At 50.0% G+C, this 27,191-nt stretch overlaps 1 protein-coding gene across 1 annotated transcript; it reads right to left on the bottom strand.

The window, feature by feature from the left end:
- Positions 1-4,894: 4,894 nt before the first annotated feature.
- Positions 4,895-17,760, bottom strand: LOC144938224 (solute carrier family 49 member 4 homolog). The gene is made up of 9 exons (XM_078866040.1): positions 16,428-17,760; positions 15,603-15,696; positions 13,280-13,533; positions 12,595-12,724; positions 11,820-11,928; positions 9,882-9,949; positions 9,052-9,179; positions 8,003-8,185; positions 4,895-6,652 (listed from the first exon to the last, which is right to left on the bottom strand). Exons 1-9 carry the CDS (start codon positions 16,957-16,959, stop codon positions 6,537-6,539), a joined length of 1,614 nt encoding a protein of 537 aa, XP_078722166.1. The 5' UTR covers positions 16,960-17,760; the 3' UTR covers positions 4,895-6,536.
- Positions 17,761-27,191: the final 9,431 nt, after the last annotated feature.

Genomic DNA, 27,191 nt, shown 5'->3' with positions numbered 1-27,191 from the left:
AGGTGCTCTGCAAACCCTCTGGCTACCATCAAAGGTTTGTACACGAAGCCATCCAGATTTACAAACACAGACATAATTTCAACCGTGATGATGGGTACAAACTGAGTAATCATTGGAAAGATGTTATTAACCATGCAAAAAAGATGTAACTACACATTTTTGGACCATCTTATTTGACAGGCACTATTTTACTTTACCGAGTGTTAACATCCCCAACGTTTAACAGTACTCTCCTTTTCGTATTTGATTGTCAACCAACACTGGGTAAAACAACATGGGCATTTCCCTTCTCTTCTAGCATGTGCACCAACAGGTCCAACAGTTCCACATTCACTCTCTTTTAGCCCCCCCCCCTCCCAATACGTTCCATTCATTGGCTACCACATTCAGATAAGCTCCTCCCTCCTCCTCCCTTAACTTGTATTCAAGAACGGTTTAGGTCGAGGTACACCGATTGTTCTCTTGCACACATTGACGACGTTGGCCAATTTCTCTTGTAGCCCCGCCCACCACCCCCACGTTCCGTTCCCTAGTTACCACATTCAGATACGCCCCTCCCCCCTTAACTTGTATTTAAGGGCTTGTCTCTTGGAATTTTGCCTCACTTGATGCAGTAAATCTAGCTGTGACGGTCCCACCTGATGACGGAGACTTGTGTTGCCTCCGAAACGTCGTGATTTATTATTTTCTTTTATTTCTATTATTACTTTTAGTATTTTTTAATTTAATTTTTTTACCTACGTGACTTTACCGAAAAAAACCTAAGAGTATCCATCACATGGCCCACACACACTTTAAAACCCGGACGTGTTAATTAACACAAACACGGTTTACTGACACCTTGCCATTCGGCTGGTCCAGTGTTGTTTACTGCAAGGCACCGCGGGACACTGACCTTTAGTGCGGGCCTCTGACCTTTAGTGTGGGCCACTGACCTTTAGTGTGGGCCTCTGACCTTTAGTGTGGGCCACTGACCTTTAGTGTGGGCCACTGACCTTTAGTGCGGGCCACTGACCTTTAGTGTGGGCCTCTGACCTTTAGTGGGGGCCCCTGACCTTTGTGTGGGCCTCTGACCTTTAGTGCGGGCCCCTGACCTTTAGTGTGGGCCACTGACCTTTAGTGCGGGCCCCTGACCTTTAGTGCGGGCCCACCGGACAATACACAGCACGTGAACTCCCCCCCCCCCCTGTCAAATACGTGGTGACCCCTCTCGCACTGATGATGTCCCCACGGCGAAAGTGGGGGGCAAAATCCTCCTCTGAAGTTGAGTGAATAACAACCGAGAGAGAAAAAATTAACCCGTAAAAACAAAGTTTTTCACTATAAATCCTTTATATGCGTGGCGGCTAGAGTCCTCTCGTCCTCTGGCTTGAGATGGCTGCCACCTATGGGTCAGATGATTGCCTGCCACCATTAAGCAATTGGTAATTACTGTAAATATTAAAAAAAAAAAATCCTAAAAAGTGTAAAATTTTGGAAAAAAAATTTCACGAAAATAAATTGTCACGCACAACGAGTCTGTGTGCAAAATGTCAGCTCGATTGGATCACGGGAAGTGGGTTAAAAACGACCGAAAGATTTGCATGGTCGTAAGCGCGCAAGCAAGCAAACAAGTGAACTTAATATAAAGGATTTAAAAAGGGCTCTGGGTGTGATTCGGTCGTGTTGGAGAGACAGTTGCGTGGGTCAGAAGGTGGCAAGTGGTGCAAGTGGAAGGAAAGAGATCAAGAGGAAGGCAGACTAGGTGGAGGTGGTGGTGGTGGGGGGGGGATTTGGTTGCGATCGTAAATGGTGGCCCAAGGAGCGGACAGAGAGAGAGAGATGGCGCAGGGCCGGGCAGCGTGGGGAAGGTTGGCAATGGGAGCGGAACACGCCCGGCATGAGTGGGACAAACGCGTGGTGGGAGAAGATCCGAGCTTAAAAGTCACGCAGCTTCACTCGTTACTGTGGTACAGCCCGTCACGGCATCTGCTCAAGCAGCCAGCCCCATTCGTATATTTCACACGCAGAAAAACCCCCCAAGCTTAACCCTCCACACACACACATCCCCATCCAGACTCGGGTACAGTTGTCAGCTTGCAGCACACGCACTGCCTATGGATGCAGCATTAACCATGCAAGCCCATGGGCTTGGGGGACGTCCATAAATGACGTCACGCAATTTTGAACGATTTATGACGATTTTTGACCCCCCCCCCTTCGTCATACGGCGTCACAAAAAGTCAGACCCCCACCCCTCAAATATGACGTCACAAAGCTCTGCCCCCCCCCCCCCCAAAAAAAATCAAACATGCTTCAAATCGTTGATTTAAAGCTTTCGTGACTGCAGGGATTCATATTCTTGGTTCTTTCGGTAAAGTCACGTAGAAGGGAAATAAAAAAAACGATACAAATATAAAAGAATAAAAATTATCACGACGTTTCGACTGCAACACAAGCAATCATCATCAGGTGTGAAATCCACAGCAACATTTTTATTTTTTTTCCCTTCTACGTGGCTTTACCGAAAAAACCAAGAATATGCTTCAAATCGCTTTAAACTATTGTCATTGTAGTGCATATTTAATGTGGCGCTGCACTCTGGTGTTGTATGAGAAAACATTTATTAGAAAGTCCATTTAATAAAGTAGAACGTGTTGTCTATATTAATTTAAAGTTGCGCATTTTGTTGTGACGTCACATTTCTCAAACACCCCCCCCCCACCCTCGTCAAACATCGTCACCAATGTCTGACCGTCCCCCCCCCCTAGGTGCGTGACGTCATTTATGGACGACCCATTAAACAACAGTTCAGCCGGGAGGCCAGTATGGTCCTCTCGAGGGCGCAGGGCTGGCGGTCACGGCGAGAGTTGAGAGGACACGGCACGGATCCCAGCTCTTGCCCAGCTCCCTCGTATGCAAGATTAAGAGTCTGCATGGACGTTGAACTTCTTTCGCACCGCACGTAGCCAACCGTGCTACGCCACTCTGTTGCTAGCCTCGCCCAGATTACCACACACACCGGTGAGACTCAGTGCTGAATTACCCTCGGGGCACAAGTAGCTACACGTGCTACGGGCCCCCGCACTTTCAAGGGCCCCGCGCTAAATGCTTTCAAACTATCAATTCCGGTTCAGTGATTCTGCACTTGCTCTATTACTATAGTACTATACCGCCTTCAACTTTTATGAATGATCGGGTGTTTAATGTTAGCAATTTGTCTTATCTGTCCGTATAGCGAATGAAAAAATACAATTACTTTACTGTGCAAGCTAAAATTGTGTGTTTTAAGATTTATGTGTTGTTTTATTTAGGGCCCCTTTATGCTACAGGCCCCGCACTAGCTTAATCCGACACCGGAGAGACTACACCCACCCTAACGCACTGAAAATCCACGCGCAGAAAACATTCACCGCACTTTTCAACACTGCATCTCAACATAGCGAGGTGAACGAACGGCAGGTAAACTCCACTTAGCTGTTGTTGGGTTGGTGTTGGGCGAGCTGGAAGAAACTCGCCGCTTCTCTTGCTTGGCCTCGGCACACGTGGAACTCACTAGCTCCAGGACGTGTGGACCACCGAGCCCTGTGGCAATTCCTCCCCCCCCTCCTCCAGACTGCTGCTGCTGAAACTCGCTCAGTCGGTCATCCAAACCGGTCGAGCAAGAATCATCTCTCTCGCTCTCTCTCTTCAGTGTCAGCCAGGGAACTAACTCCATCCATTCCCTCCCCCCACCAACGCACACAGGGAGAGCGTTTACTGCGCCCACTTCAAGTTCAAGTTCATGTATTAGGTATAGCCCTGTGAGCCATTCGGCTCTTGAATCGGGTGCAACCGCAACAAACAAAAAACATGAACAAAAAACATCTTAAAGTGAATATGTGACTAAGTGCAAACAGAAAATCCAAGAAAAGACAGCAAAATATTGCAGAAAAAAACACCGTACACCAACGCTGTGTGCAAAAATCCCAGTGGGATGCAAGTCAAACAACAACAACACCAACAACCATAAGACAACTTAGATTAAGGCCATCAGTCTAATTCTGTACTACAACAAACATGGCTAAACCAATACACTTTTCGAAATCACCAAAATAAAGCCATGAAAGCAATGAAAAAGCAATCATAGGAACTGTGACGGCATTTTCACAATAAATGGCATAAACATGTACTACCAAAACCTTGCAGCCATAGCTGGCTGCATGAGCCACTCCACCACAGCAGGAGCATCAATAGGAGTATTATAATTTTTCAATGCACCTTTAAGATCAGCACACTAAATCAAACACAGGTCGTACTGCACGTGAGTTTATCACAACTCTGAGGTTGTCTACCCATACGGTTTACCCCGTATTCTTGGCCAGGGAAATTGAGTTATGGGGTCCATAGGGCGTACAGCCGTTTCAATACGGGCACAAAACATGTTTTGGTTTATTTGTGTTTCTCCCTTGTGATGGGACTTTGTAGGATGCACGTTGAGATTCATCAGGGCACGGGGTGACCAATAATGTCTGAATCGGTCTGTACTAAGGTAAGGGGTTGCCAGGTATGCACGCAAACTAGGACCACGTGACAAGACAAAAACACACACAGGAACACACACACATCCTCAGTGACACAAAACGCACAATAAAAACAAGCGTCACGTGATATCTGTCTTGTGACCAGCGGCAACCTCTTTGTGTGTTTTTTCTTTGGAGCAGCAGGGGCCTGGGGCGTGCTGTGGTGTCTCTGATTGAGGGGGCCGGATTTCCCAACTCCGCTTGCGTTTGCTATCCAAGTCCGACCATTCACGCCACTCGCCCCCACTTGATCTGCACTTCATCCAAATCAATCGGCCTTCTCTATCCACCCCATCAGGGGCAGTCCACAAACATGAGCCCGTAGGAAAATAGGAAAGGCAACCACATCGCTCGGCAGAACAAACGTGTTTATTTGTTTTGGCCGTCACGTGAGAAATGTGTATATATATGCACAGTATTTAAAAACGATCAGCAACAACAAGATTTTCCGTGTGGTCATTGGATCCAAAGTACACTTTTACGGCCAAAACTTTGCCATCTGGAAACATAATTCCCGGAAAAAATGATGAAACCTCTTCCGGAGGTCAGTGCAACCGGTTATGTCGGCTAAAGTGGCACGTACCGCACACGTGTGCGGTGCTTAAAAGAATAAAACAATGGGCTCTCACCCGAAATGTATCATTGTTACACATTACACGTTTAAGGCAGTGTTTGAGAAAATACTGGTCAAATATTTCCCAGTCTGTGGTAAATCACTGGCAAACAAAGTCCTTTAAAGTTGTATACACATTTAAAAATCACGACAACACGATGCGAAAGAAGTTCAACATACGTAAACGTAAACTCGTCACGAGATCGGGTGATGGTTCCAAATTCCTGCATCTCCCCCCCCACCCACAACCCGTAATGGTATCACCCGAGTGTGCACGCTGGCGTCTTGGGTGAGACCAAGTGCACGTGGCTGAGGAGGAGGTTAGTTGAATCCCCCCCATTACAGCTGCAAGGTTCGTCACCAGTAAAACAACAACCGTCACGGGGGTCAAACGCCAGGAATGAAGTGAGCACGGTGGGAACACGAATCAGCCCGCTACGGAAACGCAGAGGTCCTTTTAAAACCACCCGGATGAAAACAAAACATGCATTTTCTCAATATATATTTTGGAAAAATAAAAAGGCATCTCTTAAAATTATTGCACGTGTTTCGTTAGTCGGGGAAACGAACGCTGCGAACGTGGCAGCAGCAGCAGCGCTTCCCAGCTACAGTGGTTGACGCCGCCCCTTCAATCGGCGAGTCGCATCAGGAAGATTTCTGTGCCGTTTTTGCGCGTCGTTTTCTCCGCGACACGCGGTTATAAACTCGTTAAAAAGAGACGGGGCCACGGGATCCCGGTTCCTGCGTGGCCGTTTGCGTGAATTTGAGCGCGCGCGCGTGCCTCCTCGTGCGTTCGCCCGTAGTGTCGTTCGACAACGTTGGAAGTTCCTTATCGCCGGGATAAGGGCCCGCTGAAGGTCTTGATGCACGTGGGCAACATCCGGGCAACATCCAGGCAAATCGTCGCCAAAAATCATCACCGACGTGTTTTTATCATGAGCAGCTTTGGCAACTTGATGCGGCACTGTCGTAGAGTTATGGGGGTTACGTCCGTCCAATTAAAGCAACGTTTGTTGTTGAAAACTTGTGCTTTCTAACCAACAATGCTGGGCGCACAACTTAGGGTAGTCACGTGACCTCCAACTGCGATCGGATTGGAAATTGCCATCTCAGTTGCCCACGACGGATAGCAGCAGTAATTAGATTGGTCCAGATTTTGGAAAACCGCATTATTATTTTTTTTAACCATAAGATTTCGTGCCAACTATTTCTAGCGTCGATCGCCGGCAACTATTGCTCTGAATCTGCCTGAGTGCATCGGGGTTTTAGCGGTGGTTAGCGGTGGTGAGCTGTGGTGAACTGTGGTGAGCGGTGGTGAGCGGTGGTGAGCGGTGGTGGTGGTGGTGGTGGTGGTGGTGCGACCGGAGCCAACTTGTCCCGGCTCACGAGCTCGCGACAGCTTCGAGCTGCAGGCGGTTGTATCCCTCGCGGTAGAGCAGCACGAGGAACACGGTGAGGACACACGAGCACACGAGCGCCCAGTTCAACCACAGCACGTCTGGAACGAGCAGAGATCATATTCAGAACTATAACACAGTACAACAGCGCAGTGGCGAGATGTTAACTGCCTCGTCTGGTATACAGGAGGTTGTGGGTTCGATCCTGACCCCGACGCCTGAATATTTGGAGTTTGCCTGTTCTCCCCGTGATCGCGTGGATTTTTCTCCAGGTCTTCTGGTTTTTCCCTCCACATTTATAATCAACACGCGTTCAGAGTATTTGTCTGCTATTAATTTCCACGTGGTAAGCCACTTCGTTGAGCTATCATTTCTGGCCAGGTCACTTCTGAAAAACTGCTGTATAAGCTCAGTGGGCCTTACCTGGTCAAATAATAACACTGGTCAACACACTTTTTCTGGCATAAGGTATTTCAACGGTTATTAGGTAATTTTGCGGTGCTGATTCCAAATCTGGCATCAGTTTTTGTCTATCACATCAGGTTTTTGAGATATCAAATAATGCATTTTCAATAAAAACTGCAGAAGAAAAATATTAAATAAATGTGGATATCTACATGAAATTATATTATAAACACACTATCCTAAAATACAGCACCATATTTTAACACTAAAGCAGTCACTGACTCGCAACAACTTGCAATCATATGTGACAGAGTTAATTTCGGGTAAAATCAATGAAAATGGGGTATGCCGATAGCATAAAAATGAGATGTGATAGAGCAAATCTGAGATCAGATTTGGAATCAGCACCCTGACATTAGTCTGAAACAGCTGCAAAAGTCCAGGCCAGAAAAACATGTTTTTTTGTTGTTGACCAGTGTAATAGTTTAGCTTTAGTTGTGTAATAAAGCTCGTTGAGACGACTTCTGGAATCTGTCTTTTATTCAACTTATGTTACAGTTACTTCACGCTGCTGATAGGCAGCGTGAGAGGGACAGATAGAGAGAGAGACGCACTGCCATGTGGCAACTCGGAGCCCCGCTCCCGCGTGGCCCCCTTCCTCCGTTCGTTGCCGTTCTGACCCCGTGTCGTTCGTCTCCACCCCTATTTAATACCCGGGTCACGTGGTACGTTTCCGCCAATCCTCGTTAGCCTGCATGGAATCTTCCAGGCTCCCTCGTCAGCTCCCGGGACCACGCCCCTGACTCATCTCTCCATTGGCTGTGGCCAAAGCCAGCAGAACCAATCCTTATAGCTGTCACCTTTCCATCACGTCAGGGCCATGCCCCCAGGCTTCCCCCCATTGGCTCTAAACCAGGACCGGCAGAGCCAATCACCATGACGAGTTGTGATACGTCAGTGAGCCGGATATATCCTCACATCACAGTAGTAACACTGGCGACCCACACTAGGGGCGTGCGGGGCGTGCGGAGAGCGAGGGAACCTGCCTTGGGGGTAAACCATGAGGAAGACCAGCAGGAGCCCCGCAAAGAGGTTGCTGAGGAAGGTGACGATGCCGCAAGTGATGCCCTCGGGCACGGGGTAGGTGGTCTCCACGAAGAGCTCGAAGAACAGCGGGATGCTGCTGTTGGTGCTCACGCCCAGGAGCAGCGTGCACGCGTACAGGCTGCCTGCGGGCCAAAGAGAGTTTTTGGCGTCATCGTGAGGCTGCGCCACCCCTACCTGCGCTGTCACACACCTCGGATTAACACGCTTGTGGCTAGGTATGGTGCGAAAAAAGTTCAAGATACGTCCCCCCCACTCACCACGAGCTATTTATTGCCACGCGTGCTCACTCCCCTCCACCGTCCGCAACCCCCGCCACTACTCAGACCCGCCCATGGTTGTGTCCGGGGGGGGAAGGGGTTGGAGCCTAAAGAGAAAGAGGCGGGGCCTAGAGATGAAGGGGCGTGGCATAAAAAGGAAAGGTGCGGAGCCCAAACAGGAAAATATGGGGTCTCAAAATCAGGATGGGATAGGGCCCAACGACTAAGGGGGTGGGGAATGCAGAGGAGGGAGTGAGGAATGCAGAGGAAGAGGTGGGGCCTCCAGAGATTAAACTTTCCTGTTGATTTAAGGTGAAAGAATTTAACCAAATGCTGGAGATGCAGCCACAGGCCAACTAACCCCATTGATTACCCTTTATCAATACTAGGTGGGGCACCTGGTCACTCGCCCCTCTATCAGAGAACATCGCATGGAAGCGGATAAAAGAGGGCGCTTTAAGGCATCGTGAAATTAGTTCTGTGCTATCTGAACCACTCCGGTGCCAACCCCGAGGCTGGCTTAGCCTAAAATTAGTACCTTGTTTGGTATGTAAAACATCGGCACTGGGGAAACATAGGCAGCAGGGGAGTGGTGCTGGACTCGCCACTCCCTCGCATGTATGTACGTTGAACCTCTTTCGCACCGTACGTAGCCAGCCACGCTAATTGGAGGTGCGCCCTCAATAGGCGCTCGCAAACGGCACTCGCCCCGGCGGTCCGCGCGCTCGTACCTGTGTCAAACGGCAAGAAGGGAATGTTGCCGTAGGACATGAGCGTGAACCAGACGGCGGCGAGGGTGGCGGCCGTGTAGATCACCAGCAGCATCGCCTTCAGCTGCCCCGCACAGTAGTCGGCGAACCTGCCGCATGGACGCACGCACGCGACGCTAACACCACGCCACCACCGCTCAAATGTGGGCCGCCACCAGACGTTGAAAAAAATAAAATCGCCAAGGGGGTTCTGGGAAATTTGCCGTTAGTACCGCAAGGATTCGGCAGATCGGCATGCGATGAACCATCCAAATGTCATCGCAGAGACAAAGAGAGTTCTACAAAGTGGCTGGAGCATGTGACATTACAGTTGGCATTATCATCATCAGCCATTGCCCATTCACTGCTTGATGACGATTTCCCCACCCCATTGCTAATATCACATAAAATACATTCTGATGTCCACAATGCACTGCTATTTGCCGAGTAGTTTCTGCACAGGGCCGTACATCAGGTGGCGGGGAGTAGGTCTGTTCAGAATCAGAACAGAATATGTATCTACCTTGGCGGAATCCGATGAGCTATAAAGCTCTCTTTCAAAGTGGGGAAGGAACAGCGAGTTACAACAACGAAGAATACAAAAAAAACTGTAAAAGTGCCAAGTATAGAAAAGGTAAGCAAGTCACTAAAAATAAAAAGTTTATAAGCACAAATTGCAGTCCATAAATTCCTGCCGATTTTGCAATCTTGGGTAAGGCAGCAACACAACAACAAGAACAATCCCAGACCACACCAAGACGACACACAGTGCCCTCGATAAAATTGCAAGTTAAAATGTAACTCTCGTTCACCTGGATATGATGATGCCGGCGAAACTTCCAACCGTGGTGCAAGAAAAACCAACCCAGCCGGCCTTCGCCTGCCGTAAGACACAACACGACAGATCACGGAAACTCAGCTTGACGTTTACAGAGTTACCGTTATCTCTGGATTGTGATGCACTTTTTTTTGTACCCTGTATTTTAAAGAAAAAGTTGGGGGAATGTCTCCTAATCATGTGTGTGCATGTGTGTGTTAGTCAGAAGGTAGTGTAGCGGTTAGCGCGCTGCGCTATGAAACTGGCGACCCGGGTTCGATTCCCGCTCACGACCAACAGCAGTGACGATTATCTGAATCGGTCCCGGGCCTCCCCTAGGTCGACTCAGCCTCAAATGAGTCCCTGGTGCGATGTGTAAACACCGCCACTAGGGAGACAAAGACGGCTGGGCGTGGTGTTGGCCACCCACCCCCTCGTGTGCCGTGCCGGCCTTCATAGGTGCTCGCTAATAGCACTTGCCCCAACAGTCTGTTAAGGCTATACGGGGGATCTTTGTCTTTTTTAGTCAGAAGCAGGTGCTCTCCAGCTACAGCGGAGGGCAGAGCGGAGCGTCGGGTGACTCGTACACAGCGAGGTGGCACAGGTGGTGCCATCTGCCAGTCATCTCAGTCAGTAAACCCATAACACCCTGGGTCTGTCCCAATGAACTCCTGCCAACAGTGAGCCTTCAAAACTTGGCATATGCACCATGGTCATGCCACCGCCACCTAGTTGCGAATGGCGGTTGGTGTCATTGTCGTGTGTTGCGTAACTTTATTGACATTGGCCACAAATTTGGGGTGCGCCTTACATTCCAGGACGTCAAATAATCCACAGAATATATGGTTTATAACTCTGGAATGTTTGTGTGCGGATTGTTATCCAGATTGTGAGAAAGACAGAGAATGTGGCATTCCACGCTCAATCGCCAATTGAACAGCTGCTCCTCAATCGAAAGTCTTCCTACTTTTCTTGAATATATAGCATATGGAGCTCTACATGGAATGGAGGAATGTACTTTTCATAGAAAGTGTATTGCTTTTATAGATATGTTCAGGTGTATATTTAAATATATTTAAGGTTAGCATGTCGGTTTTTTTATTCATACTCTTTGGTTCTTTGGGTAAAGTCACGTAGGTAGAAATAATATTTTTAATTCATGCGGAGCCCTACATGGAATGGAGGAATTGACTTTTTATCGAAAAATAAACTTCCGACAACGGTGAGCGTGTCGCTTATTTTTGGGGTGTAAACAACCGTGCAGAGATCATGCCGTGGGTGGCAAAGGGCAGCGAGGCAAAACCCTCTGTCTTGCCGCACTCACAACATCCTCGTGCCTGCTGCAGCTGCCTTCACTCACCAGCCCGCACTGACGAGCGTGCTGAAGAAGTAACGGTCAAGTAAATTTCGATTTAAAGCTTTCGTGACTGCAGGGATTCATCTTCTTGGTTCTTTCGGTAAAGTCACGTAGAAGGGAAGTAATAAAATCATAAAAATAAAACATAATAAAATAATTCTCACGACGTTTCGGCCACAACGCAAGCAGCCGTCCTCAGGTGAAGACGCTGTCTTTCCGACAGACCTGTTCTTCACCTGAGGACGGCTGCTTGCGTTGTGGCCGAAACGTCGTGAGAATTATTTTATTATGTTTTATTTGTATTATTGTATTACTTCCCTTCTACGTGATGACTTTATCGAAAGAACCAAGAAGATAACGGTCAAGTAGCCTACGACCCGCACAGGCACGGGTGGGGAGGCCCTCATCCGGCAAGGGGCTTTGAGCGAGGGCTCTACGTGTACGGGCGAAGATACATCGCAACCGTGCCGTCGCCTTCGCGTGACGGCACAAAGGCGTCCGCTCGGGGAAAACTCTCGAAAGCAGAACGGTAACGGTCCCCCACGCCCGACAACGTGTCCCGGCGTGCGCCGTCACCTGCGAGACGCCGTTGGGGCTCAGGATGACGTCGAGGACTCCGCTCCAGCCGCCCACGACGCCCGAAGCGGCGCCGTAGGCCAGGGCGATGAGCCAGAAGCGCCGGCTTCTGCAGTGGCGCGACGCACGCACATCTCTCGGTCAGCCAGCTACGAGGTCTATCAAAACCGTGCAGTGTGCGTACTGCGATGAAGTTCAACACAATAGCCCAGTCTCCACACCGCCTGCAAGGGGTGTTTCCACTCTTTGTGTATTGTCGGGGGCCACACGTCAGTGGGCGCACGGAAGGCCACCAGGGGCTGGCAGTGGCCCACGGCCACCCAAACACAGCTGCCACTTCTCGGATTGTTCAGGTTAAACCTGTTTATTAAAAACCTGGACAGGTGGCAACCCTACAGGTTGCCGTGTTAGTCAGCCCTGTCGTGTCAGCTGTGGGCTGCAGAGGGCTGAGACCCCCTCCCCCACCGCCCCATCCCCCACAGCTGAAAGCTCAGCCAACCCTTCGAAATTCTTAGCGTAAAGTCAAAAAAAAAATCTTGATACAACATTTAACGCCAGTGGTGGGTTTCATTCAGTGTTATCCACTTCGGCGAAGTTCGAGAGACGGAACAGAGTAAGCGCGAGAGGCAATGTCAGATTATGTTGTTAATCAGTCCGTTTAGCGGTTAACTTTTGCTTAAAGTTTGTCTCAACTGTGCCCCACACCCCATTTAAAGGTCAATTGGCAGGGTTGATGTGGAAGGGGGGGGAGGAGGGGAGCGCGTTGATTTCCGACCCGGCGAGCTTGCGCAAGGCGACGCGGTACGGCAGGCACGTGGCAGCGGCGGAGAGGCTGGGCGGGCGCGGGGGCAGCGCCGGCAGGAAGAGCAGGACGACCACCAGCAGCAGTCCGGCGTAGGCCGCCTCTGTGTGTGTACGTGCGTGTGCGGAGGGGAGGTGCCGGGGGGTCGCGACTGTTATCGTCCAAAAGCAACAAGGCGCAACCCAAAGAAAAGACAAAGCGCTCTCGCCGTCGCGTGTGTGCCCAGTAGGCGCGAGTTGTCTAGAGCCGGAGCCGTGAGTCGCCTACAGGTGTCTGCTCTCTCGCGCATCGTTTCCGCCGTCTCATTTGTGTCGTGTCTCGCCCACGACACGTGCAGCATGTACCGTGGGCGTAACAATTGATTTTCATCGATGATCACTGCACTGTTACGTGTCCGCCACCGTCAATATCATCGCCACCACCGAGAACACTACAACAACAAGACACCACCACTGCCACACCACAATTACCATAAATCACTACAACTACAAACTCTATCACTACACCACCAGCACCACCGCTGTAATCACTATCACCACCATGACACTACTTTTCACTGCTGCCACCACCACTATTGTCAGCACCACCACCACTGCCATCACCACCTTCATCATCATCACCATCACCCTCATCGCCACCACCACCACCGGCCACGTACGCGCGTAGAGCATGATGTCAATGCGTTTGGAGATGAGCTGCAGTTCCGCGGGCCCCGGCGTGGGCCCTGGCGCCGGCACGACGGCGGGGCCCAGCAGGAAGGCGGAGGCGGCGCCCAGGTATCCGATGAGCGAGGCGATGGCCGTGGCCGTGGTTCGCTGCTTAGCCGGGAACCACGCGGCCGAGAGGTACGGCGGCGCCGCCATGGTCGTCGTCCCGGCCACGCCGTTCAGCAGCTGCCCCGCGTGGATAAGCCTGCGGTGGCGTTCGGAGGTTAGCCGCAAGAGGACGAGCGATGAGAGGTCAACGGCAGAGTTAGTTCATTCAATAAAATGTAAAAAAAAATATGACCGCATTCACGCGTTGTCCAGCGTTAATGTAGCCAGTATGTAATGACAAAGTGAAATTCAGACTTGAGACTGGACTAAACTTACACAGGTTGTCGGCGACGAGCCGAGGACTATAAAGACTAACGTGCTGACGAAATTAACGCCGGTCAGCGGTCGGAGATGATTGGTAGGCCATGGGTGAGAGGTCAATGGTGAGGTCAGAGGACAGAGGTCAGTGGCGAGATTTCAGGGGCGAGGTTAAGACACCAGACACACCCTCGCCAGTAAAGCTGCCAAGGATGACAGGCAAACTGGCCATCATGTGATGACGGACTATGAGATAATTATCCCACGGTGACTCATCTTTCTCACAAGACTGAGCATTGGCTGGGTTTCTGTGGCTGTTTATGGAGCCGCCGCACGAGAGTGGCTTGGTTACAGTATAAGCCAAGGATCGTTAAAAAAAGCAGAATTTCCATACTTCACAGAAATGATATCATCCCATTGACTGAGCTACAGATTTGAATTCTAAGAAATCGGATAGCGGTAGTTGGTGCCTTAAAGGATACAAATTGATGACAACACAGAATGTTATCGTCAAAGCTACGCGTGGGCAGTGATGATGCTCTGCAAAAGAGGAACTAGGGACTGGACAGGTTATGGCAGTGCAGACGTCACTGTGCATGCATTAGCGACACTCAATACCGCGTACCCATCTGTGGGCAAAGACACAGGAAAGAAAAAACAGGCATGTGCATGGGTTTTTGACGCTTTCCAGCATAAGTTTTTCCTTGGAAGTGTATATCTTTGTTAACGCATTCGCCGCGAACAGATAGCTATTAATATGCCAATTAAAAAAATTGTTCATGTGGAAAAAAAAGCTAACATTTAATGCTAATCAGGCCCCAGTCTCCAATCTATATCTCTGGCCTCTCTATTTGTATCGCTTTGAAGAAGGGCCATTATCCGAAACCTCGTCTGCGATTTATGTTATACTTTGAAGGTGTTTTTAACGAATGTGTCCGAGTTGTTTTGTTACGTGTGCTTGTGCACCACTGCCAACGCAGCAGCACCAACTAATTTGTTCATCATCTAGAAAAAAAACTCAAGTAGGGCTATTCATAGCCGCCATGGCGGCGAGATGTTAACTATCTCGCCTGGTATACAGGAGGTCATGGGCTCGAGCCCAACCCTGACGCCTGCTGTATATTTGGAGTTTACATGTTCTCCCCGGTGGTCGCGTGGAATTTTCTCCGGGTCCTGCGGTTTTTCCCTCCACATTTAGAAACATGCGTTTAAGAGTATTTGGCTGCTGTCAAATTCCACATCATAAACCATTTCGTTGAGCTATCATTTGCGACCAGTTCGCTTATAAAAAAAAAAGATATAGCTCAGTGGGCCTTACCTGCTAAAATACATAGTTTAGTTATACTCTTAGGTTTTTTCGGTAAAGTCATGCAGGTAAAAAAAAAAAATCAATTAAATCACGACGTTTCGGAGGCAACACAAGTCTCCGTCTTCAGGTGGGACCGTCACAGCTAAACTTACTGTATCAAGGGAGGAGAAATCCAAGAGACAAGATCTTAAATACAAGCTAAATTTAGCTGTGACAGTCCCACCTGAAGACGGAGACTTGTGTTGCCTCCGAAATGTCGTGATTTAATAGATGTATTTTCATTAATTACTATTTTATTTTATTATGTTTTACCTACGTGACTTTACCGAAAAAACCTAAAAGTATGAATCCTTGCAGTCACGAAAGCTTCAAATCTAGAATAGTTTAGTTAGTAAAAAAAAAAAGTTTGATTTCATGGATTACCACAATATCCCATAATGCCATCTCTTGACCACCTCACAACAACCCAGTGAGTTTGCCATTCTCAACATTGCCGGACCACTGGCCACGGTTACAACCGCCATCACGCCTGGCTCGGATTAACTTTGTTATTGCGCTTAGCGTCGGAGGAGGGATTACAGAGCCCGTTAAGTAATTACCATTTCCTGGTGGCGTTGTCGGCCGTGGGGATCGCTCGGAGCGAGCAACCCAGCACCACCACCAGCGACGTGGCCAGCAGGGAGCTGCGCAGGCCTGTAGCAGTGGTGAGGAATGGGGCAGGGGGAGACATTGGGGGGCACAGAGAGGATCAGACCACAAAGCCAGCAAGTGCCTCGTTAGCCCTGATCTTACCAGGCGAGAGAGTTCAGTGAAACAAGCGGAACAGTGAAGGAGACTTGTGGCAGTTAAAAATAATGATGCCCTCTATTAAACCAGGGACGCCTCATCGAGTCTCAACCGTTTTATCAGGATGGTCGGAATACATTAGGATGTTTGTCAAAACATTTTACATTTTTAAATCCTTTATATTAAGTTCACTTGCTTGCTTGCGCGCTTACGACCGTGCAAATCTTTCGGTCGTTTTTTAACCCACTTCCCGTGATCCAATCGAGCTGACATTTTGCACACAGACTCGTTGTGCGTGACAATTTATTTTCGTGAAATTTTTTCCCCATAACTTTACACTTTTTAGGGAAAAAAAAATTATATTTAATTACCAATTGCTTAATGGTGGCAGGCAATCATCTGACCCATAGGTGGCAGCCATCTCAAGCCAGAGGACGAGAGGACTCTAGCCGCCACGCATATAAAGGATTTATAGTGAAACACGTTGTTTTTACGGGTACATTTTTTATGGAGCGTTTTCAAAGCTAGGAGATTCACGAATTTGCGTGTGATCCAACAACTCTCGCCGCCACAGAGCTGGTTTACAGACACAAGACAGTCCACCACACCCACGCCACGACAGTCAACCTCCTAGTCACCTCGCTTGTCCAGGAGCAACACAGACAGCGGGCAGAGGATGAACCCCACGGGGCCCCACACCACCAGCAGGGCCACGTCGCTCGGGCCCCAGCCGAACACGAGCCGTGCCGACTCGGCCACGGGCCCCCAGCTGTTCCACACCTGTCCCTGCAGGAACGAGATGCAACAGAAGGCGGCCAACACGGCCCAGCGGCGCCGATACGCGCGTCCTGGAGTGGCCGCCTTGTCCGCCTCGCCGTTTACGCCACTGTCGGCGTCGTTGACCAACCCCACGGCCCGAAGGCCCGGAGTGACCGAGTCCCAGATGGGATCTCGATCCAGGTCACCTGGGTTCGCACCCTCACCCTGTCCTCCATGACCAGGTCTGCGTGACAAGTCTCCGTGGCTCCAATTGTGACCCTGGCAGTGGCTCCAACTGTGACCCTGCTCCCGATTCGAACCCAGAGCCCACGGCTTGCCGATTTCCACCTCCTGCTGCCAGGGCTGCGCCTTGAGTAGAGGCGTCACCTCGTCCGCTCTAGCCACGTGCATCCTTGACCGGTACCACCATCAGCTTCGGCACGGAATCGAGGGGGTGGGGTGGGTTACTGCTGGGGGGTCTATCGCTGTCCGCATGGGTCTCGCCCACCTTGAGTGGGGTGGGGGGGGGGTCTCCGTGATTCCAATTCGCCAAATTTGGCCCCGGTACTAATTAAGGACTTAATGAGGTGGGGCACTGCTCGTTAATTGCTACCGCTGCATGTTGATGATGTTGTTGTCGTTGTTGCTGCTGCATCCAGTTGCTGTTGTTCACGTTGCTGGAGCTCTCGTGGCCATATGAACGTGGGACTTCTTTCGCGCCGTACGTGGTAGTAGCCAACCGTGCAGATGCAGTTGCTGCTGACGATGTTGTCACCGTACCCAGTTGGTTGTTGTTGTTGCTGAAGATGATGGAACTTCAAAAAATCCAGTTGCCGATGTTTAAGCGACCGCCGCTGTTGTCCGTATCGTCAGTCGGCGTCGTCGCCGCCGCTGCAGTTGTTGTTTTGAACACAGTTGTCGCTATTGACACAAACTAGTTTGTTTTCTTATCAACGTGGGGCACAGCACCGTCATCACCACACAATAAAAACATCAACATCGCCTGCGCCGATTGTTGCTGTCAGTGGTTGTCGCTGCCCCTGCCTATAGCCATCCTTATCCTTCACGGCTGTGGTGAGTATTGTGATGATGATGATGAGTGTAGTAGTATTATTAGTATTAGCACCGCTGTGGTTGATGTCACTTTGACGGCCACCACTACCACCACCACCGCCGCTGTCTCCCCGCGAGGCCGGAACCGGCGCGCGCTGCGGCGGCGAATCACGTGGGGCGCGCGGGGCGGGGCTAAGTCGCGTCGGGGGGGGGGGGGGAATCCCCCACCCCCCGCCCCCTGAAGAGGAATCACGTGACTGCATTACCCCCCCCCCCCGGAGGGATCACGTGACTCCATTACCCCCCCCGCCCTCTGAAGAGGAATCACGTGACTCCATTACCCCTTCGGAGGGATCACGTGACTCCATTACCCCCCGCCCTCTGAAGAGGAATCACGTGACTCCATTACCCCTTCGGAGGGATCACGTGACTCCATTACCCCCCGCCCTCTGAAGAGGAATCACGTGACTCCATTACCCCTTCGGAGGGATCACGTGACTCCATTACCCCCCGCCCCCTGAAGAGGAATCACGTGACTCCATTACCCTCTCGGAGGGATCACGTGACTCCATTACCCCCCGCTCCCTGAAGAGGAATCACGTGACTCCATTACCCCCTCGGAGGGATCACGTGACTCCATTACCCCCCCCCCCTGAAGAGGAATCACGTGACTCCATTACCCCCCCCCCCGCCCTGAAAAATCACGTGACACCATTACCTCCCCTGAGGGATCACGTGACACCATTACCCCCCCCACCCTGAGGAATCACGTGACATCATTACCCCCCTGAGGGATCACGTGACGCCATTACCCCCCTAAGGAACCACGTGACACCATTAACCCCCGGAGGGATCACGTGACTCCATTACCCCCCTAAGGAACCACGTGACACCATTAACCCCCGGAGGGATCACGTGACTCCATTACCCCCCTAAGGAACCACGTGACACCATTAACCCCCGGAGGGATCACGTGACTCTATTACCCCCCCCCCACCCTGAAAAAACACGTGACACCATTACCCCCCCTAAGGTACCACGTGACACCATTACCCCCCTGAAGAATCACGTAACTCTATCACGTGACCCCCCCTTACCTTGTGGAGGGGTGGGGGGGAGTCACGTGATTTCCCCTGACCGGGGAGGGGTGATCGTGATCGTCTGGCCACGTGCAGAGTGATTCGACGCCACCGACTGATTTGGGTATTTCACCAAATCACGTCGCCTGTCCATGAGCGTGATTACTCGGAATGGATGTCCTTTATTTAACCACAACAGTCCTGTATCCACAACTGTGGGGTAAGGGGCCGTCCATAAATGACGTCACGCACCTAGGGGGGGGGGGGTCAGACATTTGTGACGATGTCTGACGAAGGGGGAGGGGGGTTTAAGAAATGTGACGTCACATCAAAATGCGCAACTTTAAATAAATATAGACAACACGTTCTACTTAATTAAATAGACTTTAATAAATGTTTTCTCCTACAACATCAGAGTGCAGCGCCACATTAAATACGCACTACAATGACAATAGTTTAAAGCGATTTGAAGGATCATATTTGAGGGGGGGTCTGACTTTTTGTGACGCCGTGTGACTAGGGGGGGGGGGGGGTCAAAAATCGTCCAAAATCGCGTGACGTCATTTATGGACGGCCCCTAAAATGTTGGTACTCCCATGTTCTTCCAAGACGTCTGGCCCAGGGTGGAAGAGTAAACCAAAATACCCTCTTCCAGATTTCTCCCTCCATATGTTGTCTTTTAAATGAGGAATTGTCATCGTAAATACTCATTTATAGCTCAGCTTTCTATCTCCAAGACAAAGATCCACCGTGTAGCCTTAACAGACTGTTGGGACAAGTGCTGTTAGCGAGCACCTATGAAGGCCGGCACGGCACACGACGAGAGGGTTGGGTGGTCAACACCACGCCCTAAGCGGTCTTTATCACCCCACAGGCGATGTTTACACACCGCACCGCGACACTCATTTGAGGCTGAATCGACCGAGCGAAGGCCGAGGACCGGTTCAGATCATCGTCACGGGAGAATCGAACCGGATTCAGTAGAGCAACGCGCTCACCGCTACCCGCTACACTACCGCCTTCCCCACATGCAATCACGCTTATGAACATAGAACCGCAGAGCTTGCGGTCGGTTCATCGCCGCGTGGTTGCTACTGCTGCTGCCTTTCCACTCGTCTGTGGATTCCTCCTCTTCGCGCCTCTTGTGCGGCGTGTTTCACGGGTTTACACCATGACGTGTGCGCGAAAACTCTGCTCCCCGATTGCTTCACCGCCTTTGTCTCTCCGCCAGAGGTCGCGTTTGCTCCGTGAGAGAGGCACAAAGTATCTGAATGAGTACAACTGTCAGCCACGCCACAGGGCAGGTTAAACCAATGTCGTTCTACTCTTAGGTATTTTGTGGTAAAGTCACGTAGGTAAAAAATAATAAAATTAAATAAAAATAAATGAAAATCAATCAATTAAATCACGACGTTTCGGAGGCAACACAAGTCTCCGTCTTCAGGTGTATCACTTGATACAGTAAATTTTGCTTTGATGGTCCCACCTGAAGACGGAGAATTGTGTTGCCTCCGAAACGTCGTGATTTAATTGATTTATTTTCATTTATTATTATTTTATTTTATTATTATTTATCTACGTGACTTTAGCGACAACACCTAAGAGTATGAATCCTTGCAGTCACGAAAGCTTCAAATCTAGAATCAATGTCGTTCTTTTTCCCAGCAGGGGGAACCAAGCGAACTGGGGCTCAGTTTCAGCCGTACATATTTCGAGCTAAAACATTTTTTATTTTATTTTATCAGGTAATGCTCCCTGAGCTATGCAGCTCTTTCTCAGAAGCGACCTGGCCACAAGTTATAGCTCAACGAAGTGGCTCATCGCGTGAAAATGTATCATTTATAGCACTCTAAGCGCATGTTTCTAAATTGTGGAGGGGAAAACCGGAGGACCCGGAGAAAAATCCACGCGACCACAAAGTCCAAATATACATCAGGCGTCAGGATCGGGATCGACCCCACGACCTCCTGCATATCAGGCGAGGTAGCTAACATCTCCTAGCCACCGTAACACCCGGTCAGGGCTGAACTCCGGAAAATAGTTCATGAGAAATAAATGTAATTTTAAAACGGTACATGTACTTAATTTATTGACACCTCAGAAGCTCTGTGCCGCAAGATTATCAGAATCAGAATTGTTTTTTTTTACTGGAGGAATCCGATGAGCTATGAAGCTCTTCCCCCCCCCCCACACACACACGTCCAGTAGGGCCACCTGGGGTCAGAAGGTTACAACAACAAACAAATAAAAAACACGACGGGAGTGCATAGTCGAGGAAAGGCAAAAATAAATCACTTCGAAAGGTAAACAAGATGAAGATGAGGACGGCGTGCGTGGCCATTGCCGTCGATGCCACGACGCCTTTGTCTGCACGGCTGCTACACTCGCGACTCAGGCCCCATGCCACTTGCTGTGGTGCCAATGATGACGAATAGTCGTAACGCTGTGCGGCCGCCGCCGTCACGTGCGCATGCATGTAGAACTTCTTTAGCACCGTCCGTGGCCAACCGTGATCATCGGAGGTGCGGCAGAAGAAGGACCACAGACTAAACACAAATAAGAAGTATTCAAAAATACTCTTTAAAAAACACGCTTTAATGAAATGTACCGTACTCGTAATGGCAAAACTCCACGACTCCAGAAAGTGGCCCCGAAGCTTGCCATAACGTAAGGGACCGTGGTGATTTACAGCCAACGTCAGTTGAGCGTGGACAATTAGACCCAAGCCGAAACATAACATATAAAAAAGATGGTTTAATATATATATTTTGAATGATAGAATATAGTATTGTCATCAGTATGACATAAGTATACCAAGTTTGCAGTCGATCACACTTTGCAAGTGGGTTAAAATTGAGTTACAAGATTTGAGGATACGACAACAACAACAGACAGAGTGAGTTAAATAAAAGCATGTAACAATAAAAAGGCAGTTTTAAAGAACGGAGTTTCCAATTTAGAGTTCATTTAAAAGTGCATAGCTCCCAGGGGCTTCCTTTTATGGGAAGGAAGAGCGTTCCAGACGGCCCCAGAAGCGCATCCGAAAGCGCGCGATGCGGTGGCCACTGTCTTTGTTTGATGGCTCGCAGCCAAACGCCGCTGCTGAAGCGAGGATAACCGAGTACATTCGCTCGCTCTCGTCGAGTGAGAGAGAGGAGAGAAAGGATGACTCAGAGGCGCGTGGAGGAACTGCAGACGAGTGGGAAACGGCAAGCAGCAGCCACGCGCCAAATTATCCTCCCCCAAGCTCTGCCTTCCTCTATATACTAAGATGTTATCGGCCAATTCATGGTTATGTTTTCCATGCGGGAGGAAACAGGGGAAATGCGTTATACCATGCAGATGGAACAGGTGGAGTTCACATTTCGCTGTACTGCCTTCTCCTGGCAAGCTACGGTATGAGCTCTTCCTCGACGCTCACGGGGAAGACGGGAGTTCCACAGCCCACCTGCGTGTGTGTGTGACCCACCAACCCTCGCTGCTGCCCCCGCAGTGCTGGCTTACATGGGTACACAACGGCGCTACGCATACTGCGGTACAATAATTGAGTATTTAATAGAATCGTGACTAAGTGCAGCATCCATCGATCCTCATAGTAATTGCCCGTGGCCGGAACGATTCTCTCCGCCCATCACCCGGCGAATTCGAGTAATTGTCGCGATTCATGCAAGTGCAGTGACATAGAATCGGTCACGTAGCAGCATAGCGCTCACTGCTGGCAGGGAAGGGGATCTGCAGCTTACAACAGCCCTGGCTGACAGCATGTCACATGATAGACCAGAGAGGGATCTAGGGGAGGGGTCACGGAAGGGGCACATCGAGAACCCACTAGTAGGTTCCAGAAGGGGGGCGTGGCCGGGGGCGGAGCCAGCAGGCCACGCTGACGGTATAAGAGGGGCCCCGGGAGGGGAGCTCGGGGCTGTCGTGTGCAGTGGGGGGGGGGAGGGTTCCCCGTCGTGCTGCCGGAGTTGTCACCGTCTCGGCGTCGCCAGTCAGGCAGTCTACCAGCCGTCCTGACTGGGAGCCGTAGTTACCAAGTGTTAACTGTTAAGGCCGAATTCTTGGTTCTTTCGGTAAAGTCACGTAGAAGGGAAATAATAAAATAATAAAAACATTAAAATCTTATTTTATTATTTCCCTTCTACGTGACTTTACCGAAAGAACCAAGAATATGAATCCCTGCAGTCACGAAAGCTTCAAATCAAAATGTTAAGGCCGTGTTAATTAACAAAAGTGTCACCTGCTCTTCGTGTCTCTGAGTCAGTCACTACGTAAGCATCGATTGTTTGGAAACTGCGGTGACTGTAGCGGCCTCCGGTGGCTGGAGTAATCACGAGGACGCGTTACGTGTGACGCGTGCTACGTGGTGGAGAAGCGTCGATTCTTACACACGCGATGCTTGTATCGAGAGGTTAATACTCCAAGTGAATTCGACAATGAATCTATTCGCGGCCGGGACCGTACGCGTTTGTAAGGAGTGCAACGGCTAATGTCCTGCACGTTATCGGTAAAAATTCCACATTACTATGCCAGGGTCAGCCCTCCCATAACACAACCACAAGGCGGCACAGGACTTGTTTTAGTGGACCCCAGCAGGGCTGATAGAATGAGTCGAACCGTGATATCAAGCAGTGGGAGGGGCAGTGTTGTTGCAATGGTTTCAGGATATTCGTGCTGAGTTATCCAGCGGTGATGACGCTTTGAGTGTCAGGTTTGTGCCGGTAACGGCGGCGCGTGTTTAATCAATAATCAAATTTAATCGACTTGACATCCCTATGTGCTGAGGTGTCCCCTACACGGCAGGTACAGCAAGTAGGACCGGCATTCCCTCCAGTGTCCTTGCCCCTTTAATTAATTAACGGTGTCAGCTGGTATGATGCAGGGATAACACTGGTCATAAGTGACAGAGTTAATTTCGGGTAAAATCAATGAAAATGGGGTATGCAGATAGCATAAAAATCAGATGTGATAGAGCAAATCTGAGATCAGCTTTGGAATCAGCACCCTGAAATTAGTCTAAAACAGCTGCAAAAGTCCAGGCCAGAATTATTATTTTTTGTTGACCAGTGTAATGACCAACGCGTCATTGTGTCCGTAGTGAAGAAAGTTTTCAACCAGTGCGTAATCACGTGGTTCATAAACACGGATCACAGACAGAGAGAGAGAGCGAGAGACGGAGCGTGGAACCGAAGCTGAAGAGTGGCACGCAAAGCGGCGTGGCGAGGAACAACGCAGAGAGGAACAACGCAGAGAGGAGCCCGTGGATTCAGAGAACGTGCGCCAGTGGTACGTTTGTTGGAGTTAAATTCAGTCGTAAAAAAAGCAATCTTAAACCATCTTCTTGGTTCTTTCGGTAGTAAATTCACGTACAAGGGAAGTAATAAAATAATAAAAATAAAACATAATACAATAATTCTCACGACGTTTCGGCCACAACGCAAGCAGCCGTCCTCAGGTGAAGACCAGGTCTGTCGGAGAGACAGCGTCTGAATGAAACAACACCACGCTTGGAGCGTATATTTAACGTCGTGAGAATTATTTTATTATGTTTTATTTTTATTATTTTATTACTTCCCTTCTACGTGACTTTACCGAAAGAACCAAGAAGATGAATCCCTGCAGTCACGAAAGCTTTAAATCGAAATCTTAAACCACCTGATGAGGATGAGCGGCAGCTTTTCCGGTCGCAGTTTAATCATCAATATATTGGCCACGTGTTAATGATGATGATAATAATAATGTCTTTATGAACGTGACAATCTTGTCGGATGGTGGAGTGGTTAATGACAATCATTTGGACGCAAGACTTAACACCGCGTGGCCTCGCCCGACAAAAAAGACACGTGGATGATTAAGAGACATCGTCTTGATCGTTGAGAGAGGTTACGTGGGCTTGGGCACAACACGTGGCGGTTATAAGGGAGCCAATGGTCGAGACGAATCACGGAATGGCAGCCAAAGAAGTGAACGCGCCAAAGAGAGAGGGAGAGAGAGAGAGGCAGCACGTCCATCGCGGAGATGGAGCGATGCAAATCTGCTCGCGTGCAGCACGTGAGGATGACCTTGTCCGCAACTTCGCGTGGCCGCAAAGAGACGGCGGTGGCTTTGGGGGAGGCCTTCATCCAGCGGTGGATAGACCCATGGCTGCTGCTGCTGATGATGCTGCTGATGATGAACGCAGGCAGTCTGCTCGTATAATGCAGGGAGTCAATTACCATGCAGAGTTGTCAGACGCTGTCAATCACGGTGCCATGTTATGCAAGTCATTGAATCTGATAGTATAATGGAGGGTGGTAATTGTTATAGTGCAGGGTGTTTGGTGATATGTATGCATGTTGAACTTGCCAACCGTGCTAATCGGAGGTGCGGGAAATGATGGGTGTCAAATGCTAATACGCAAAGCGCGTGATAGCAGAATGCACGGTGTTAAAGTTCTACAATGCAGGGAAGTCAAACGATTGCAATGCACGGTCTCATCTTTAACGACACACACACACGGCATCAGGTGGTGTAATTCCACAAATCTGGCTCTTTAGACAATCACCGTCATCATCACCACCACCACGACTGTCATCTCACTGTGGGTCTCATTGCAGGGGCTGGCAGCTGGATTAATGAAGGGCGTCAATGAGGCCGGGCGTCAGTGCACGCCCTACTCTGGCCGTGCAAATGCGCCCGGCGCCACTGAACCCGGCTCTGATGTCAAAGTGTCCTTTGTTGCCAGTAAATGCGACCACATCAGCCTCTTGTCTTTTCCATTGAGGGTGTGAACCCCCCCCTTACCCCCCCCACTCCCTCCCCTCCATCCATCCATCCCTCTCTCCCCCCTCCAGGGAAGTCAAATCTACCCCCCCTCAACCCCCTCCACCTCCATCCCACCTCCCCCCCCCTCCACCTCCTCCCCCTCAATCCCGCCCCCCCCCCCGCCGCCGCCACTGACGCCTCCACGTATCCACTGCAGCCCCCACCCCTCCTCTCGCTTTGTGGCAGAGCGCCTGAGAAGTGACGCAGACTTCGTTATGGCCCTGCTTGAAGAATCCATGGAGACCGAATCAGCGGGGAGTCTATGACAATTTTATAAAAAAAAGAAAGAAAGAATCTCCTCCTCCTCCTACTACTTATCCTCCTCCTCCTCTTCTATCTCCTCCTCCTTTCCCTGCCCATTCAAGAATCCTGGCTGTGTGTGTTGTTTTTGGGAGTGGGGGGGGTGTATAATTTGCTTAGGACAGCCCCACCGATCATCGGCGAGTTTACAATTGAGCTGCGCAATTGCCTCCCAGCGGTGTCTGAGTGAGAGTGCGAGAGTAAGTGAGAGTGCGCGCGTGTGTGTGTGTGCGCGCGCGTTGTGTATGCATGTGTGTGTAGTGGTCTCGCTAGCAGCACTTGCCCCAAAAAGTCCGTTAAGGCTAAACGGGGGATCTTTGTCTTTGTAGTGGTCTCAGTCGAAATCTACCCCCGTCTTCTCCCTCCGCCTCCTCGTCTCTCTCTCTCTTTCTCTCCTCGGGCAAAATCGTGCAGATTGTCAGAGTCGCGCCCCCCGTCTGCAAAGCACGAAAGAGAGAGAGAGACACGGAGAGAGACATTGGGAGAGACGGACAGACAGATAGGAAGAGATACACAGAGAGACAGAGACACACTGAGAGAGAGACAGGAACATACACACAGAGAGACAGAGACACAGAGAGGGAGAGTGAACAGACAGAGACAGAGAGAGATACAGGACGAGAGACACAGAGAGAAAAACAGAGACACTAGCATAGAGGACAGCCGTCTTTGACAAATCACGATCAGCGCCACTGCATCGCCACCTGTACCATCGTCTGTAGCAACACCTGCGCTATCACCTGGACTGTTATTCAGGTCACCATCGGCACCATCGATCGCTACATCGTCAGCACGCACCGTGATCGGTGTGATAACTCGAATCGGGCCTCCGTTAATCATCAGCGTCGTGTCGTCGTCATCAGTAGCAGGGACAGCAGCAGCAGCAGCAGGAGCGTCCTTCGAGTAAATAACTTTCGGTAACATTCTCAGCAGCGCCATCGAATCTTCATCAGCTCTATCGTATCATAATCAGCAGCAGTAGCAGCAAAAGCATCATCATCGCTTGCGCAATAACTCGCATCATCATCATCAGCACACGGGCATATCAGAACCAGCAAACATAAATCGAGTCGGCATCATCATCATCAGCAGCAGCAGCATCGCCATCATCATCATCAGCAGCAGCAGCATCGTAACTTGTGTAATCACCATCGTCTTCATCACCAGCAGCATCATCATCACTCCCAACATCACCAGCACCATCATCGCCATCAGCAGCAGCAGCGGCATTAACTCTATTCATAATCATCATCATCAACACCATCAGCAGCAGCATCAGCAGCAGCAGCAGCACCATCACCTACCTCTCCATCCCCTTCCCATCACCCGGCTACTCACCGCGTTTGAGACTCCTGGCAATTCCCATCACCCGACTCGTTGACATCGGGCGCCAGTCAAACTCCCGGA

The sequence above is a fragment of the Lampetra fluviatilis genome, chromosome 21 (genome assembly GCF_964198595.1).
Source record: "Lampetra fluviatilis chromosome 21, kcLamFluv1.1, whole genome shotgun sequence".
In the NCBI taxonomy this organism is placed as follows: domain Eukaryota; kingdom Metazoa; phylum Chordata; class Hyperoartia; order Petromyzontiformes; family Petromyzontidae; genus Lampetra; species Lampetra fluviatilis.
Note: the sequence above shows the minus strand (reverse complement) of the source record. Positions and strands in the feature narration are given on the sequence as shown.